General features: G+C 42.4%; 1 protein-coding gene across 1 annotated transcript in view; it reads left to right on the forward strand.

Annotated features, from left to right (window-relative positions):
* Chd2 (chromodomain helicase DNA binding protein 2) overlaps positions 1-16,738 on the forward strand; it is a 62,590-nt gene that overhangs the window by 33,902 nt on the left and 11,950 nt on the right. The window contains exons 19-29 of the mRNA XM_013011887.1: positions 970-1,066; positions 1,755-1,847; positions 3,230-3,400; positions 4,221-4,396; positions 7,102-7,143; positions 8,665-8,804; positions 11,231-11,369; positions 11,827-11,977; positions 13,052-13,174; positions 14,516-14,641; positions 15,585-15,725. Of these exons, the coding sequence (XP_012867341.1) occupies positions 970-1,066; positions 1,755-1,847; positions 3,230-3,400; positions 4,221-4,396; positions 7,102-7,143; positions 8,665-8,804; positions 11,231-11,369; positions 11,827-11,977; positions 13,052-13,174; positions 14,516-14,641; positions 15,585-15,725 (1,399 nt within the window). The remainder of the gene's footprint in view (positions 1-969; positions 1,067-1,754; positions 1,848-3,229; positions 3,401-4,220; positions 4,397-7,101; positions 7,144-8,664; positions 8,805-11,230; positions 11,370-11,826; positions 11,978-13,051; positions 13,175-14,515; positions 14,642-15,584; positions 15,726-16,738) is intronic.

Genomic DNA, 16,738 nt, shown 5'->3' on the forward strand with positions numbered 1-16,738 from the left:
TCTTTCTTTCTTTCTTTCTTTCTTTCTTTCTTTCTCTTTCCTTCTTTCTTTTTCTGCCATTCTTGAACTCAGGGCTGGGGCACTCTCCCTGAGCTTCTTTTGCTCAAAGCAGGCACTCCAGCACTTGAGCCACTTCTGGCCTTTTCTGTGTATGTGGTACTGAGGAATGGAACCCAGGGCTTCATGCATGCTAGGCAAGCACTCTACCACTAGGCCACATTGCCAGTAAAACTAGTCATATGGCAAGAAAATGGCATTTTCATTTTCTTCTGTTTTCCCTCTTCTCTTTTTGCCCCCAAGCTTAAGTGCTATCTCTCCTTCTTTCTGCCTCTCCTTCGGCTCTACTTTGGCTCTCTGGGTGATATGACAGCTCTCTGGGTGAGCTGCCTCCCATCCCAGTGTCCCTTTGGCTTTTCAGAGTGACTCCATGAGACTACTTGGGTCGCTGTTTCTACTGTTAGTGAAGGTGCTTGTGTGGAGACTGTTAAGTCTGTTCCTATTCCATAGCAGCACGGTATAGAAGTGAAGAGGTTTGTTCACATTTGGACCAGACTGAGTGCTGTACTGTGTTTTGAGATGTAGTCTGATTTGTTCCTTCTAAATAGGTCTTCTGATAATTTTCCATTGGAGAGGCACCTGAATCATAAAAGCCTGGCAGAGATGAAATGGTTGAAACATTTTATCTTAGATTCAGTAGGGAACTCTCTTCTTGATGTTAACCATTGGTGATTTTCTTGCTTAAGCATGTAATAGATGAGCTAATAGGATAAAATTGTTTCTAGGCTTTTGCGAGGGTCCACTAACTATCCTGAAGATAAGAAATGGGATATTTCAGGGATCATTTTTCTTGGGGCAACAGTTATCTTTTCATAGTTAACTTGACCCCTTTCTGAAGGGCAGGTATTCTGAAATACAGCTTCTGAGAGCTTGGCGTTCCTAAGATATTACAACTACATTTTATTTCTACAGCTCAAATCCTTTTAATAAAGAAGAGCTGACAGCTATTTTGAAATTTGGAGCAGAGGATCTCTTCAAAGAACTTGAAGGGGAGGAGTCAGAGCCTCAGGTAACCCATAGGGAGGTGAATTGTTTTTTGGTTCTGAGGAGTGAATTGAGAGCCATTTGTTCTACTACTTAAGCTATGCTCTATCCCTGTAGGGAATTTTTCCCCCCTTTTTTTTTTAATGGGAGAAGTTTCATCTGGAAATGTCTGAATTCTTCAGGAAGCAGATTCTGAGTTTTATGAGTTTTATAAAGAGTAATTATTGAAGGGACATGTGTTTTTTTCCTTAACAGATCTCAAAGCCCTTACTATAATAAATATGAAAAAAAGTAAGGATTTTTGTCTGATTATTTCCCTCTAGTTTTCCTTTTTGTAATTTCTTTAGTTTTATGTTTTTGTCCATGTAACCCCCCCCCCCCCCCCCCCACCAGCATTGAGCCTTTCACACCGAGGTCTTCTACTACTTGGGTTCTGCTCCCAGCCCTCTTTACTATTTGCCTTTTGAATTAGAGTCTTGCTGACTTTGTCCAGGCTGGCCTCTGACGTGTGATCCTGTTACCTCTGCCTCCTGAGCAGCTGGGAGCGTGACTATTTCTAGCTCATAATCTGCAACCTTAGATGTAAGGGATACAGACCGAGAGCCTTAGAGGGGATAGAATGCCAGCAAGCAAAGCCAGTTTCTTTAATGCCTTCAGTCAGCGCTGAAGACGGTTGTTTTGTGACCATATCTGCATTACTTTTTTTCTTTCAGGAGATGGATATAGATGAAATTTTACGCCTAGCTGAAACCAGGGAGAATGAAGTGTCCACAAGTGCGACAGATGAGCTTCTGTCACAGTTTAAGGTATGAAAATACCTGTGAGACACTTCTCACCAGTAATTTATTATATAATCATTTCTTGTCTATGTCTATGACTATTTTATTTTTTCCATTTTTTGATGGTATCGGGGTTTGGACTCAGAGCCTCATGCTCTCTTGTTTGGCTTTTTTTTTTTTTTTTGGTGCCAGTATTGGGGCTTGAACTCAGGGCCTGGGTGGTATCCCTCAGCTTTTTCACTCAAGGCTGGAGCTCTACCACTAGAGCTACATCTCCACTTTCATTGAAAGACTTGTTTTCATTGTGATAAGGATTATTCTTCATGATCAGTCACCGTGGTGAGCACAGAGGCATTGTGCCTTTGGGTTTTTCCCCTAAGAGTATCCTCCCTTTGTCTCACTGGAATGCCTAGAGTCCTGTGTCATGTATATGTCCTGGTGTATTTTAGATCGGCTGGTTAATTGGAGATAAGAGTCTCATAGACTGTCCAGCCTGGAGGCCGTATTGTTTGGCTTTCTTGTTCCTGCCTGGTGCTTCACTACTTGAGTCATGCTGCCCGTCCAGCATTTTTTTTGATGGTTATCCTATTGTAGTGCCTGCCCTGGCTGGCTTTGAGTCTAGAGCCTCCTCGAATTGTAGGTGTGAGCCACACTGCCCATCTTGCTTCCTTCTCACATGGATGGCAATTTTGAAAAAAATCAGATTGAAACTAACTATAAACTGCTTAACTTGGAAGAATGGACATAGCAGTCATTTTTAATGGTCTCAAAAATTACACCTTTTGGGGGCTGGGAAGGTGGCTCAGTGGTAGAGCGCTTGCCTTGTATGCTTGAGGCCCTGGGTTCGATTCCTCAGTACCACATAAGCAAAAAGCAAAAAAAATTACACCTTTTTTTCCCCTTGGAAAAATCATGATACCCTTGTTGGAAGTTAATGAGTCAGTTTTGACAGCAATGATGATGATTTTTGCTTTTTGTTTTGCCAGTCCTGGGGCTTGAACTCAGGGTCTGGGTGCTGTCCCTAAGTTTTTTGCTCTAGGCTAGCACTCTACTGCTTGAACCAAACACCACTTCCAACTTTTTCTGTTTATTGGAGATAAGAGTCTTATGGACTTTTCTACCTGGGCTGGCTTTCAGCTGCAATCGTATAGCTCAGCCTTCTGAGTAACTAGGATTATAGGTGTGAGCCTCCAGTGCCTGGCTAATGATAAACTTCAGAATTGACCTCATTGTTGGCTCTAAATGACCTTGAGAAATAACCTGCAAAGTTAAGAAGGAATCTAAGATATGGTGCCAACTCACAGGAGTCTCTTTACTGAGAGTCTGACTTCTTTTTGGGAACACTGGTTTAGTGGATGGAGCTGGGAAGTAGAGATACGTTAGACAGTGGCTTGTCTGTTTGTTTTCAGGTTGCCAATTTTGCAACGATGGAAGATGAGGAGGAGCTGGAAGAGCGTCCTCATAAGGACTGGGATGAGATCATTCCAGAAGAGCAAAGGAAGAAAGTAGAGGAGGAGGAACGACAGAAGGAGCTGGAAGAAATTTATATGCTGCCTCGGATTCGCAGTTCCACCAAAAAGGTAATGTGGTTAAGAGGAAAGTATTTGTGTGTGAAGGGTTTTCAAGGAAGCGGCTTTGCGTTGTTGCCTGGTTCAGAGGCTGCAGAGCAGAGAACAGTGGCTAAATGCAGAGCCATTTGATTTGATTGGGTTTGCAAATCCTCTTTTTATGACTTGGTTGAAGGGGATCCGAGTGCAGCAGCAGTTTTTGTTTTGCCTTTGAGATTAGAATTGGTAATCCTAACAATTTTGCTCTTCCTGCCACTAGCCTCAGCTTTCAGTAAGCCCGGCCTATGAGTGTGTCTTTACACGTTCATAGCATGTGGAAAAGTACTTTCTTTGCAAAAGATTACATAAATCACCCAAAACCGAGGAGCACTCACAGGCTCGATGATTGTAGTACTTGCTCAGGCACCATTTCAGAGAAGTGTTTTTTATCCATTTTGTTGGAGATGGCAGACATCCTGATAATTCAGTGTTAGGTAAAAGTAGCTAGTATTTACCGAGCGCTTGTGGTACACCAGGCCTCCATCCAAGTGTGTTTTCACTTGTTGATCCATCCAGTCCTTGTGACGAGTCTCCTTGTGTTATAGGGACTAGTTAACGTGTCCCCCAGGATATTGGATGTTATGAAAATATTCAGGTATCTTTTAACCTGTTTCATTGACCACACTATGAAGTTTCTGAAGGTGTGACTATGTGAAGCAAGTTTTCCTCATTGGCCTCTTGGTTTGTGAAAGGGAATCTGAGTGTGAAAGAATTAAGAAGGGCTGATCTTAGACCTGTCAGTGTGTGGATAGAACATTTGCTGAAGTGTGACCTTTCCTCTTTTATTTTTCAGGCTCAGACGAATGATAGTGATTCTGACACTGAGTCTAAGAGGCAGGCCCAGAGGTCCTCTGCCTCTGAGAGCGAGACAGACGACTCTGATGACGATAAGAAGCCCAAGCGCCGCGGGCGCCCTCGGAGTGTGCGGAAGGACCTCGTGGAGGGGTTTACCGACACCGAGATCCGCAGGTTGGTGCAGCCTGTGCTCCCACTTGAGCTGGTTTGCAAGGACTTGCTGCAGGCACTTTGGATTCCTGACATTTATTATTCCAGAGTAGGCACAAGTTACTCCCTACTCCAAAGGTAGATGCTGAGTTGTACCCAGATCTTCAGGACCATGCTGCCTTTTGCAAAGATTTCCGCAGCCAAGGCCAGGGGGTGGGGGTGGTAGGGTGCCCTGGTCTGTTGTTGATCTCTTTGTTTGTTTGCTTTCTATTCTGACCATTTTTCTTTTTTTTTAAAGATAGGTGCTCTATCACTTTAGTCATGCCTCTACCCCATTTTTGCTTTAGTTATTTTTCAGGTAGTCTAGCATTTTTTGAGTAGGGCTAAGTTCTTCTATCGAAGCCTTCCTAGTAGCTGAGATGCCAGGCATGTGCCACTCTACCCAGCTTATTGGTTGAGATGGGATCTTGCTACCTTTTCCCCTCTATCTTCGGCTGGCTTTGAACTCAGCTTCTCCTGATTGCACCTCCTATGTACCATTCTAAATGTTTTCACAAAGCAAGTTCAACCAGGGAGAAAGAGAATTAACATGATTACACAGACATATGTATCTGTATGAAGCAAAATTAATGTAGATATAAAAAATAGAAATGGTACAAATAAAACTACCCTTATTACCTTTCCCTCCCTGGCTTCTCCACATTCCCATGCCCACATTGTTGGTGAAAGTACTGATACCACTTGCCTGCTTTGGTTCATTTATTTTATTCATATACATGACCTGTTTTGGCAGCTTGCTTCCTGCCACCCTGCTTAAAATCAACTCTAGACACCTTTCTGTGTCATGTCAACATTTGATGGTATCTGATTACATAATGCTTCACTCTCCGAAAATGTGATCTAAAATGGCTGCTTCTAAATACATTTTCCTAAATTCCACATTGTTTCTTTAAAAGTATAAAGAAAAAAGAAATTATGAAAAGTTAGCTTTCTGTCCTAATCCATATGTATTAAATTATATTTGAAACTGTAAGGTCTTTTGTTTCTATTTAAACATTATTCCTATTCCTCCTTTTTTGTTAAACTTATTGAAGGAAAATATAAATGTATGCCAGTATTGACAAACTAGACTTCCACCTCCCACCCTTAATCCCTTCGCAATTCTGAATCTGGACTCAGTGAACCGCAGGTCCTCCTGTTCCCACCCGATGTGAAATGCTACAGTGTGCACTGGGAGATAGCAGAGCCCTCTGAGGGGTGGCCTCCGATCTGCTGTCTCAGTCCTCGTACTCGTCTTCAGTGTTGTTTCCTAGCTCTGATCACATCCCATCCTCTTTTCTCTTTCTACTGTCACACCACCATATTGTCATGGTCGAGTGGCATGTCACAGTGATGGCCGGGGTACATTGGGACTTCTTGCTTTCTAGTGGCTAGTCTGTGAGCATAGGGAGAAGGTGGTTTGCGTGGCCAGAAGTAGAGACTGGAAAGCTGCATTGGATTTTTAGTGGGAGACGTATGGTTGGGCAGGAATCACTAGAGTTTCTTAACAGTTTTGCCTAAGAAGTTTTAAATTATATATTTAGTTTATTTTGGCCTAATTTCAAAAGGCATTTGAGACAGTCTTAGGACTCTTCATGGCTGTATCCTTGGCTAGACAATAAAAAAAAATAGAGTTTATAATTAGAAGCAAAATGGACTGAATAGGCCAACAAATGATATTGGAAGTTTATCATGATAGAGTTTTGATAACTAAATCATTAGTTACGTGTTGAACTTTACAAGCCTACAAGAAATATATTAAAACATAGAGTTCTCATATATGTTTGTTTATTTTTTTGCCAGTCCTAAGGCCTGAACTCAGGGCCTGGGCACTGTCCCTGGACTTCTGTTGCTCAAGGTTAGCACTCTATCATTTGAGCCACAGTGCCACTAGGGGCTTTTTCTGTGTATGTGGTACTGAGGAATCGAACCTAGGGCTTCATGCATGCTGGGCAAGCATTCTTCCACTAAGCCACATTTCTAGCTTCTTACATATGTTTATGTGTGAGTGTGTGTATGTGTGTGTATACACACTCACACATATGTATGCATATACATACATTGTTTTTCCTGATTTTTATTTCTTGCTGGTACTGGGGCTTGAAACTTAGAGCCTCAAGCCCTCCTCAATTGGCTTTTTCACTTAAGGCTGGTGCTCTACCATTTGAGCCACAGATCCATTTCTGGCTTTATGGTGGAATAAATTGGAGGTAAGAGTCTCTTGGACTTTTCTGCCCTGGCTGGCTTGGAACCACAATCTTGAAATTTCAGTCTCCTTAATAGCTAATTATTAGAGGTGTGACCCACCAGTGTCTTTCCCCCTACCCACCTTTTTTTAAAACAAGGTTTTACTAAGTAGGGCAGATTGGCTTTTGAACTGGTAATCCTTTGGGCTCTGCCAGTGTGAGTCACTAGGCCTGGCTCTCTCTTATAGTTGCATTATACTTGCAAGCAGTCTCATGATCAGTCACTAAGAACAATGCTGGCCATTAATTTGAAATGTCTGCAAGTGCTCATTCTTTGAAGTTGGTCAGTTTCAAACACACTGTGTGTTCATCTAGTCTTACTTGAAAGGATTTGGGCTCAGTCTAAAGTTTTGAGAATTCTTGTGGCTCATATCCACAGGGTATGTTGACATTAATGTATCTAATGCTCTGGTTTTGAATGTGTTTTATTTATCCTATTTCTAGGTTTATCAAAGCTTATAAGAAGTTTGGGCTCCCTCTAGAACGGTAAGCTTGGTAATAACCCCTTTCTTTTTTCAGTTTTATATAGCAGATTCTCTTTTTGGTGACGTTTTTCTTTTTCTTTCTTTTTTTTATTTTTTGATAAATTTATTTTTTGGGTTGTTTTTTTTTTTTTTTTTGGTCGGTCACTGGGGCTTGAACTTTGGGCTTGGACGCTGTCCCTGTACTCTTCAGGTCAAGGCCGAGCGCTCTACCACTTGAGCTATAGCACAACTTCCACATTTTTCATTTAATACTGATGTTGGGAACTTCCTTTTTATAAATTCTGGCAACATTGTTTTACAAATGTTGATATTTTGGGTGTATATCCCATATTGGGAAGATGACAGGTGGTAGAGATAGATCATTTTTCTTAGGGATTTTGCTTTCCTTGAGGAAGATAAGCAAGCACTGTGTATGTGTGTGTGTGTGTGTGTGTTGGTCGTGAGGCTTCAACTCTGGGCCTGGGTGCTGTCCCTCAACTCTTCAGCTCAAGGCTAGTGTTCTACCACTTGAGCACAGCGCCATAAGAGTCTCATGGACTTTCTTGCCCGGGCTGGGTTTGAACCACGATCCTTAGATCTCAGCTTCCTTCCTAGCTAGGATTATAGGAGTGAGCCACCAGTGCCCAGAAAATAAGCACTTTAAAAAGAGATGTTTATATTCTTAGATTTAGTAGTCAAAGGAAAGAGGCTCTTTGTCATTTAAGATTAAATAGAAAGAGCCTGTATCATCTTGCCCAGAGTAACTTCCAGAAAAAATGAATTCAGAAAACTCTATATATCAAATAGTTCAGTATTTTGCTTTATGCAGAGTCAACTATACATCCTTTAAATAAAGGCAATGATTTGAAGGAAATGTTAGATTGCCATCTCTAAATTCCTGATGAACTTCTGGGGCTGGTGAAAGTACCAAGCTTGTTTTTTGTTTGTGTGCTTTGTTGTTTGTTTTGTCCTTTCCATTTGGAGAGGGTATAGTGATACATAACAGTCACAGCAGAATTGCCAGAGTTGGGTGCATCTTCTTGGGGTGCATTTGTGTCCGTTCCCCACCCACACTCCTTACCCCCCCACCCCCCGTGGTGGAATGCTTATCTTTGAGCTAGTTACTATTTAAAAAAAAAACAAAAAAGAAAACAACCCAGAATGTATTAAAATTGGTTTTAGCCAGTGTGTTTCTGAGTTGTAAACTGTGCTCTGGGAACAGGGAAACTGAGTGACAGCCAAACAGGGAGAAGGAAAGTGAACATGGAGAGGCAGTTAGTCATCTACTCACTTTACTCGAACCTGCTCCTTTCTGATGTTTGCAATTACTTAACTTTCTGGAATGCTCCAGGGCATCATTCTTTGTGATGGAAGGCGGGTGTGTTAGCCCTTTCTGTACAGTGGTAGAGCCTGGAGATGAACCGTGCAGAAAGACAGTAAAAGGTGTCTTGGCTGGATTAAACTCAGGTGATAGCTGGGGGCTCAGATTGTGTGACCTTCAGAAAAAGGAGAAAACAGCATATCCCCCTCTGTGTTTCCTCAGGCTAGAGTGCATAGCACGTGATGCTGAGTTGGTGGATAAGTCTGTGGCAGACCTGAAGCGCCTGGGTGAGCTGATCCACAATAGCTGTGTATCAGCAATGCAGGAGTATGAGGAACAGCTGAAGGAGAATGCCAGTGAGGGTAAGTCACAGGTCAGTGGTGGGGATGTCCCCAGCTCTGGGCCTGGGAACTGGGATTTCCATGACCAGCTTCTTTCCAGCATACTTGTAAATCTACACGTGCCCAATGTTTGTTTTATTCATTCTGTACTAGGAGAAATCTGTTCACAAACCAAGTTGGTTTGCAGGATGTGTATAGTGATGAACAAGATGAATGGCGGGTTCTTTCATGATGGTATGCAAAGACCAAATTGGTTTGAATGACACAAAGACCCGAGGGGCAAGTCTGTGTGGATGCCTCTATCTTTTCACTCCAAAGATGACTGTTAACAAACCCACATTGTGTAATATATTTCCAATGATCAATAACAGTAAGACCCAGATCTTTGCATATCTTTTTGTCATTAGCATTCATTCTACCAATGATATAAATTATTTGAAGTTGTTCTTTTTGACTGTGTGACTATACACTAATGTAATTGAATGTTTTCATTCAGTTTTAGTTTTTAGTACTCCCCCTTTTATTGACTTAGCTTTTTTTTTTGTTGTTGTTAGTTGTGGGATTTGAACTCTGGGCTTGGGCGCTGTTCCTGAGCTCTTCTGCTCAAGGTGAGCGCTCTACCACTTGAGCCACAGCTTCACTTCTGGTTTTCTGATGGTTAATTGGAGATAAGAATCTCACGGACTGAACTTTGCTGCCTGGGTTGGCTTTGAACTGCGCTCCTCAGATCTCAGCCTCCTGAGTAGCTAGGATTATAGGCCTGAGCCATCGGCACTGGGCACCTTTGTTTTTTTAATCTTACAAAGTATCTACATAGAAATGGTCCAAAAGAAAGGCATAAAGCAGGTACACTTAGGGAATCTTGCTTTAACCTGTGTTCCAGCCATGTGCTTGTCCTCTTTTTATTAGGTCAGTGTTCTTGCGAGTTGTGAGTTTACTATTCTACAGCATGCTTTAAAGAATATAAGATAGTGTGTGCACTTGTGCATTTCCACTTGTTTACATACCATGCCTGCTGTGCAGTTGTGTCTGTCCATCATTCCTGAGGGCATTGGGTCATTCTGTAGAGATGGCTTTCTTTCCTTCTGCAGTTGCCCATGTCCTATTAGATGGCTCGCAACCATATTTTCCTGTAATCTGAATATTTTGCTTGTTTTCAGTCTGTTGTCATTATGAATAAAGCCCCCAAGAATTAATGTGATCTCACGAATATACTGTTGTGTATCTCCCCAGCGTGTCTTTGTGACATTCTAGAAGTGGGATTAGAAGGTGCAGAGGAAAGTGACTGTGCTTTACTTGGTTGTTTTCATTTACATCACTAGAAGGGTTGTTAGTACCTGTCACAAGCCTCATGAGCAGAGCGCATGATGGTTTCTGGATTTTTGTTAACCTGTCAGGTGGAAAGCAATCTTATGTCTCTCTAAGAGGTATTTGCATTTTGTTTTCTTTCAGCTGTCTTCATATATTTTGCCCACGTTTCCATGGAAAACTCTTTGCTTTCACCAAGTGGTATTCTTGTATATTTCCACTTGGATTCTGGTTTGAGTGACTAGGTTTTACTTTTGCTTCTAAATCATCATGATTTCAGGTGTTCATGCACCTTTGTTATTTTAATGTGCTACCTACATAATCTCATATCGTTTCATTAGTAGTGTTATAAAGATAAGTAGGAAGCATCTTTAAGACATTTGGTGGGGGAGGGGGGAGGCTGGGAAGGAATGTGAAGGGTAAACCAAAGGAGGAGGCTGCAATGCTTAGTAAGAAATGTACGCATTATCCTGCCCATGTAATTGTAACCCCTCTGTACAGTATGTTCACAAATAAAATTAAAAAAAAAAGAAAAAACATAAATAAAAAAAAAACATTTGGTTATTTTTGAGCTTTTTGTTGGAATTAGTAATACAAAAGGAAATAGCTCACCATTCATGTCTTTATAATCTTTTTGTGTTAATTTATGAATTTTGTAACATAGCAGTTTAAACAAGAGATTAAACACCAAATGTCTTTAAAAAGCCCTCAATATTAAAACATGGTTAAAACTTACTTTATAAATATCAAGAACACTTTTGCTTTACAGATTGTGTCTTTGAACTAAGAGTAAAAACTGGAGATTAGGGGCTGGGAAGGTGGCTCAATGGTAGAGCGCTTGCCTTGTATGCCTGAGACCCTGGGTTCGATTCCTCAGCACCACATAAACAAAAAGAAAAAAGCCGGAAGTGGCACTGTGGCTCAAATGGTAGAGCGCTATCCTTGAGTTGAAGAGCTGAGGGACAGCGCCCAGGCCCAGAGTTCAGGCCCCATGACCGGACCCAAAAAAAACCCCAAAAAAACACACACAAAAAAACGAGATTATAAAGGTGGACTAAGATTTCAGAGTTTGATGATAAATGTTTTCTATAAAATTGTAACATATTTTCTTTAAGTAATAAAAAATTTGTATTCCTCAGGGAAAGGACCAGGGAAAAGGAGAGGCCCCACCATCAAGATTTCTGGAGTTCAGGTTAATGTGAAATCCATTATCCAACATGAAGAAGAGTTTGAGATGCTGCATAAATCTATCCCCGTGGACCCTGAAGAAAAAAAAAAGTGAGTATATTCTGAGAACCTTCATGGGCCATTGAGAACAGGTTTGGAGTTACAGTGATGTGTAGTCAGGTAACGTTTTTATTGTCTCTGCTTTGGTGCTGCCGGAGTTTAAATTCAGGGCTTTGTGCACAGGCAGGCTCTGTACCACTTGAACCACACTTTTATATATTTTGCCTTAGTTAATTTTGCGCAGGCCGCCCTGGACGACAGTTGTATTTCATGTGTCTTGCCACAGTGAGCCTGCCGGACCATGCCACCATGCCCAGCACTATAGGTTAAGATGAGGTCTTATGAACTTTTTGTCCCAGCTGGCCTGTAACTGCTATCTTGCTGACAATAGTCCCCTAAGGAGATAGTTTATAGGTGAAGGCCACCAACGTCTGGCTTTCTTGCTTCTTATTTGCCAAATCAGAAGGGTCCTGGGCTCTTACGCTCTTAACCCCGCTCTGTCCTGTAGGTACTGCTTAACCTGCCGGGTCAAAGCTGCGCACTTCGATGTGGAGTGGGGCGTGGAGGATGACTCGCGCCTGCTGCTGGGAATTTACGAACATGGCTACGGGAACTGGGAGTTAATTAAGACGGACCCAGAGCTGAATCTGACTGACAAAGTAAGTGCCTCTGTATGCTGGCGATTGCCACATTTTTGTTGTGTCGTGTTTTTGTGTCGCTTACTTTATTCTTCACTGTTTTTGAAAGGGGAGATCAAGCTAGATATAAACACCAGAGAAAATTCCCAGGATTCCTCATTCTTGGGAAAGTTAGCATTGTGGCACTGTTTCATAGAGGGCAATAAAAGTATAGATAGTAACCAGGTGAAATTTGGGGAAAATGGTAGGAGAAACCTTTAAATTCCGGTAACTATTACAGGTCAAATCTCATTAGAACAAATACCACGCACGATATAGTAAAGTGTTGGCGGGGCCGAGTTACTGGCCCTTTGTTTACAAGTAATTTGAAATAACCTTACTTCAGTTCTACCCAGGAATAATGGCTGACCCCTTGGTATTTTTTTTTGTCGGGAAATCGAGCCTCCCACCCTATCTGTTGCAAGTAACAAGGCCACGGTTAGAGCTGTAAGCAAGGACAGCTGACTGGCTCCAATTTAAGCAGGACTCACCTCACTTTGTGCTCCTTCAAGGGCTTTTTCTGCTCGTCCCATCTCCGGTTTTAGGAGGGTGACAGCACCCTGTCATAAGCACTGAGACCAAACCCAGTCTGGCCTGAGAGGTGCAGCTATGGTCGCAGGGCAGAGACCATGTCCTGGCAGAGCCCAGTGCTCTCAGGCAATGCTCTAGGAAGCATTTTCAATCTAAAACGAAGCTTTAACCTAGCTCCAGGGATTCCCTGCTTCTGGAAGGAGGAAATCCACGACGGCTGGGATGCTCTAGCAGATGAAGCCACAAGCCCCTCCTACCTGAGTTGTTCTGCCCTGTTAACAGCACAGGTAGGAGCCAGTGGGAGAGCTGGATTTCTCCATCCCGTTGTGTAGAATGAGAATGGCTCACGAGGGATTTTCAGTGACTGGGTGCCACAGACATGAGACAGGAACTGAGGCTTTATCTGTGTGTTGGGGCGGCCAGGGTGGGGAGGAACTGTGCCTGAGCTTTTGGTGGTTTGTTTACCCTCATCCACTAACCAGGCCATGGGTGGCGGTGGGTGCTTCTCTCCCTTTTTTGTTGAAGATTCTGCCAGTGGAGACAGACAAGAAGCCTCAGGGAAAGCAGTTGCAGAACCGAGCCGACTACCTGCTCAAGCTGCTCAGGAGGGGCTTGGAGAAGAAGGAGGCAGTGACGAGTGGAGAGGAGGTGCGTGGCTTCTTTGGGGATGAGGCTCCAACTCTACAGAGCTAGCTGGGCAGAGATGTCCTTTCTGATACTGTGACCTCCTGATCTGAGAGTCCATCATGATGGTTTGCCTAGGAGTTATAAAAATGCTCACTTAGTGATCACTTCTACACCTTGGCATCTTTCTCACAAACCTAGCGCCTCTAATACCACTTAAAAAATAATCCTGAAAGAAAAATGTCTCTAGTGAGAATGCCTTGAGTCCAGGCCCTCCATCCCAGTACTGCACTAGTCCAGTACTGTACTGTGCTGTTTCCCTTTCCTGCTCACTTACTTAGTCACCTGGGGTCCAACCACTGCACTGAATGTCCTTGAATTTGCTTATTGCTGTATCTCAGGGACCGCTCGTGATCACCGATCATGGGATAAACAGCTAAGACAGTGTTAATTTCAGAAACCAAGCTTCAATCATGATAACCTGATAACTCACAGAAAAACACCAAGATTCTAAGGAATTCACCTGAATAGTTTCTCTCATGACTTCCCTATCGACATTTTAGTCAGGCCTAGAAAGACGTGAAGTAAGTCACATTGGAGCCGCTAAGTTAGGCATTCCTTAGGTGCTCTTTTATTGATTTATTTTGCTAGTCCTGGGATTTGAACTCAGGGCTTGGGCACTGTCCTGAGCTTCTTTTTTGCTCAAGGCTAACACTCTTATCTACCACTTGAGCCACAGCACCACTCTTGGCTTTTTCTGTTCGTGGGGTACTGAGGAATTGAAAGCAGGGCTTCATGCATGCTAGGCAAGCACTCAACCACTAAACCACATTCCCAGTCCTTAACCGCTCTTTTAGCTGTGACACTGACTTAGGGGAAATCACTGTGCTTTATGTGTAACAGTGTAAGCTCACCACATCATTCTACAGGTGTGCTAGAGTGTGCTGCGAGATCATCTATATACTTGTTTTACATTATTGTGTCACATGCGGTTATGTAGATAAACAGTACTTTTACCTTTTCCTTACTTGTAGATATAGCTTGTTCCCAGATTTTTTTAGTATATTATTTTAAATTGTCTTTGTGCAGAAGATGTTTTACCTCTTTTTCATAATTTTATCTTTAGGATGAATTCCAAGGATAGAATCAATAGATTCAAAGCAATACAGATTTCCTTAATTGCTACACATGTGTATATTACATATGTATGTTTAGCTTATGGATTTTGTGTCCAGCCTATTGATTATGCTCTTCATTTCCTTGAATTTCCTTGTTTGCTTATGGCTGCTGTTGCATGAAAGGATCAGAACATTCAGTCATGCTTCTGAGGAGCTTGATCTATACCTTTTTACTTCTTCTTTCCAGGCCAAGTTAAAGCGGAAGCCTCGAGTAAAGAAGGAAAACAAAGCGCCTAGGCTGAAAGATGAGCACGGACTTGAATTTTCATCTCCTCGGCACTCAGATAACCCATCAGAAGAGGGAGAGGTAAAGGTACGAGCTTGAATTTCATTTGAGGCTGGTGTTGGTTGTCTTTAAGTTCTACTTATCGTGTCAGCTTACCAAAATCATTTGATATGTTTGGTTTACAGGTAGCATAGACAAAATACAAATAAACTATGTGTATCTTTGCTTAATCTGTCAGAAGAATAAAGCTGCATTTAAGCTAGCAGTTAGAGCTGTGAAAGCCAAATGCCAGTTGATTGGCTCATTGAAATGAGCGGGTGTGATGTGGATTGGTTTACCAGGGAGGGAGCTCACATCTGATGTGAAGCAGGGAGCTACGTATGACACAGCTAGTTCTTCCTAGATCCAAACAAAGCAGGACCCACTTTTCTGTGGGTTAGTAGGTCCAAGTCCTGCCAGTTAGTAACCTCTAGTCTGAGTAAAGTGAAAAGTATATTGGTTTTACTCACATGCCCTTTCAATGAGTGGTAACACTATGGGATTTTATTCTGTCATTTTGGGGAGCTGGAACTGCCGTGAATTTGTTTACATCCATAAATTCACTTATTAGCAACCTCATCAATGACTAACTGGTTGTGGATAAGTATACAATTAATCTCTCTAGCCCTCAGTTTTTCTGTCTTAGAAATAGGAATAGTGTCAATTTTTTTTTTTTTTGGTGGGAAATAGTGCTGGGGTTCAACTCAGGGCCTCACACATTCTAGAGCTGCACTCCAGCCCAGTGATGCCTGTCTTATGGGTTACTAGAGTAAGACTTGATGAGAGGATGTGAGTAGGGTATGTTTGTCCATATTGGCCTAGATGTGTGACCAGGGAGTGGAGAATTACGCAAGTGAGCACTCTGAGGTCCCGATGGATTCATACTCACTCCAGGCAGTGATGAGCCTCTGTGGGCACTGCACGTACAGAGTTTGTGAACCAGCAAATACAAAGTTTGTGGCAAAAGTTCATAGCTCCATTGGTTTCTTAGGACGATGGCTTAGAGAAAAGTCCAATGAAAAAAAAACAGAAGAAGAAAGAGAACAAGGAGAACAAGGAGAAACAGCTGAGCTCACGGAAAGACAAAGAAGGGGACAAGGAAAAGAAGAAGTCGAAAGAGAAGAAAGAGAAGGTACTGATGCCCATCTGTGGATGGAGATGCTCACGCCCTTTGTACTTCCTGTTTAGATTTTAAAACAGAACGGGGTATGACGGCTGCAGAATGATTGTCTTTTTTTGAAGGGGGAAATACTGGGGTTTTGAACTCCAGGTTTCATTCTTGCCATCTGACTCATGCCCCTAGCCCTTGTTTTTGCTTTTTTAAAGCTTTCCTCCCCCCCCCCCCCCCCCCCAGGTTTCATATTTTTGTCCAGAGCCAGCCTCAGACATTGATTTTGCCCATCTGTGGCCTCTCATGTAGCTGGGATGAAATTTACGTGCCACTGTACTCAGCTTAAAGATTAAGATGGAGTCTCACTAACTTTTTGGGCAGGCTTGCCACGAACTGTGAGACACCAGGCCTGGCAATAATTGTCTTTTTCTTAGTGTATATAAGAAGGAGGGGTTTCAGAAGAATGCTTGTGTAAGCGCTGGCTTGCAGTGAGTGCGACTAGTGAACGTTTGGGAGTTTGTTTGCTTTGGAAGGTCTTTGCTTGATCTTTCATTACATAAATGGCCCAGATTTGGAGTGAGAGGTCGTGATTTACAGGGGATGCTTAGAATATCTTCTTAGATTCATGTTAGAACAGCCCAGTGCACACATGGGATTTGGGTATGGGAGAGGTTCGTATGGTCAAATAGTATAAGAGTTTATTGGAGAGGATGTTGATAAAAAGTACTGTGTAATGTCCATGTAGGAATTTTATCAAGTTCTTTCCAGAATAGGTTCAGTATAGCATGTATTCTTGCCTACTTTTTGGGGAAAGAAATCTTGGTATTACTGCTACAACACACTGATAACTGCTATAATTCTATGCAGTCATAACTTGCAATTTCTTTGTGTGTGTGTGTGTGTGTGTGTGTCCATGGGGCCTGAACTCGGCCTGAGCAATGTCCCTCAGCTTTTCAGCTCAAGGCTAGTGCTCTACCACTTGAGCCACAGTGCCACTTCTGGCTTTTTCTGCTTATGTGGTGCTGAGGAATTGA

This window comes from Dipodomys ordii, unplaced genomic scaffold, assembly GCF_000151885.1.
Source record: "Dipodomys ordii isolate 6190 unplaced genomic scaffold, Dord_2.0 Scaffold15, whole genome shotgun sequence".
NCBI lineage: Eukaryota > Metazoa > Chordata > Mammalia > Rodentia > Heteromyidae > Dipodomys > Dipodomys ordii.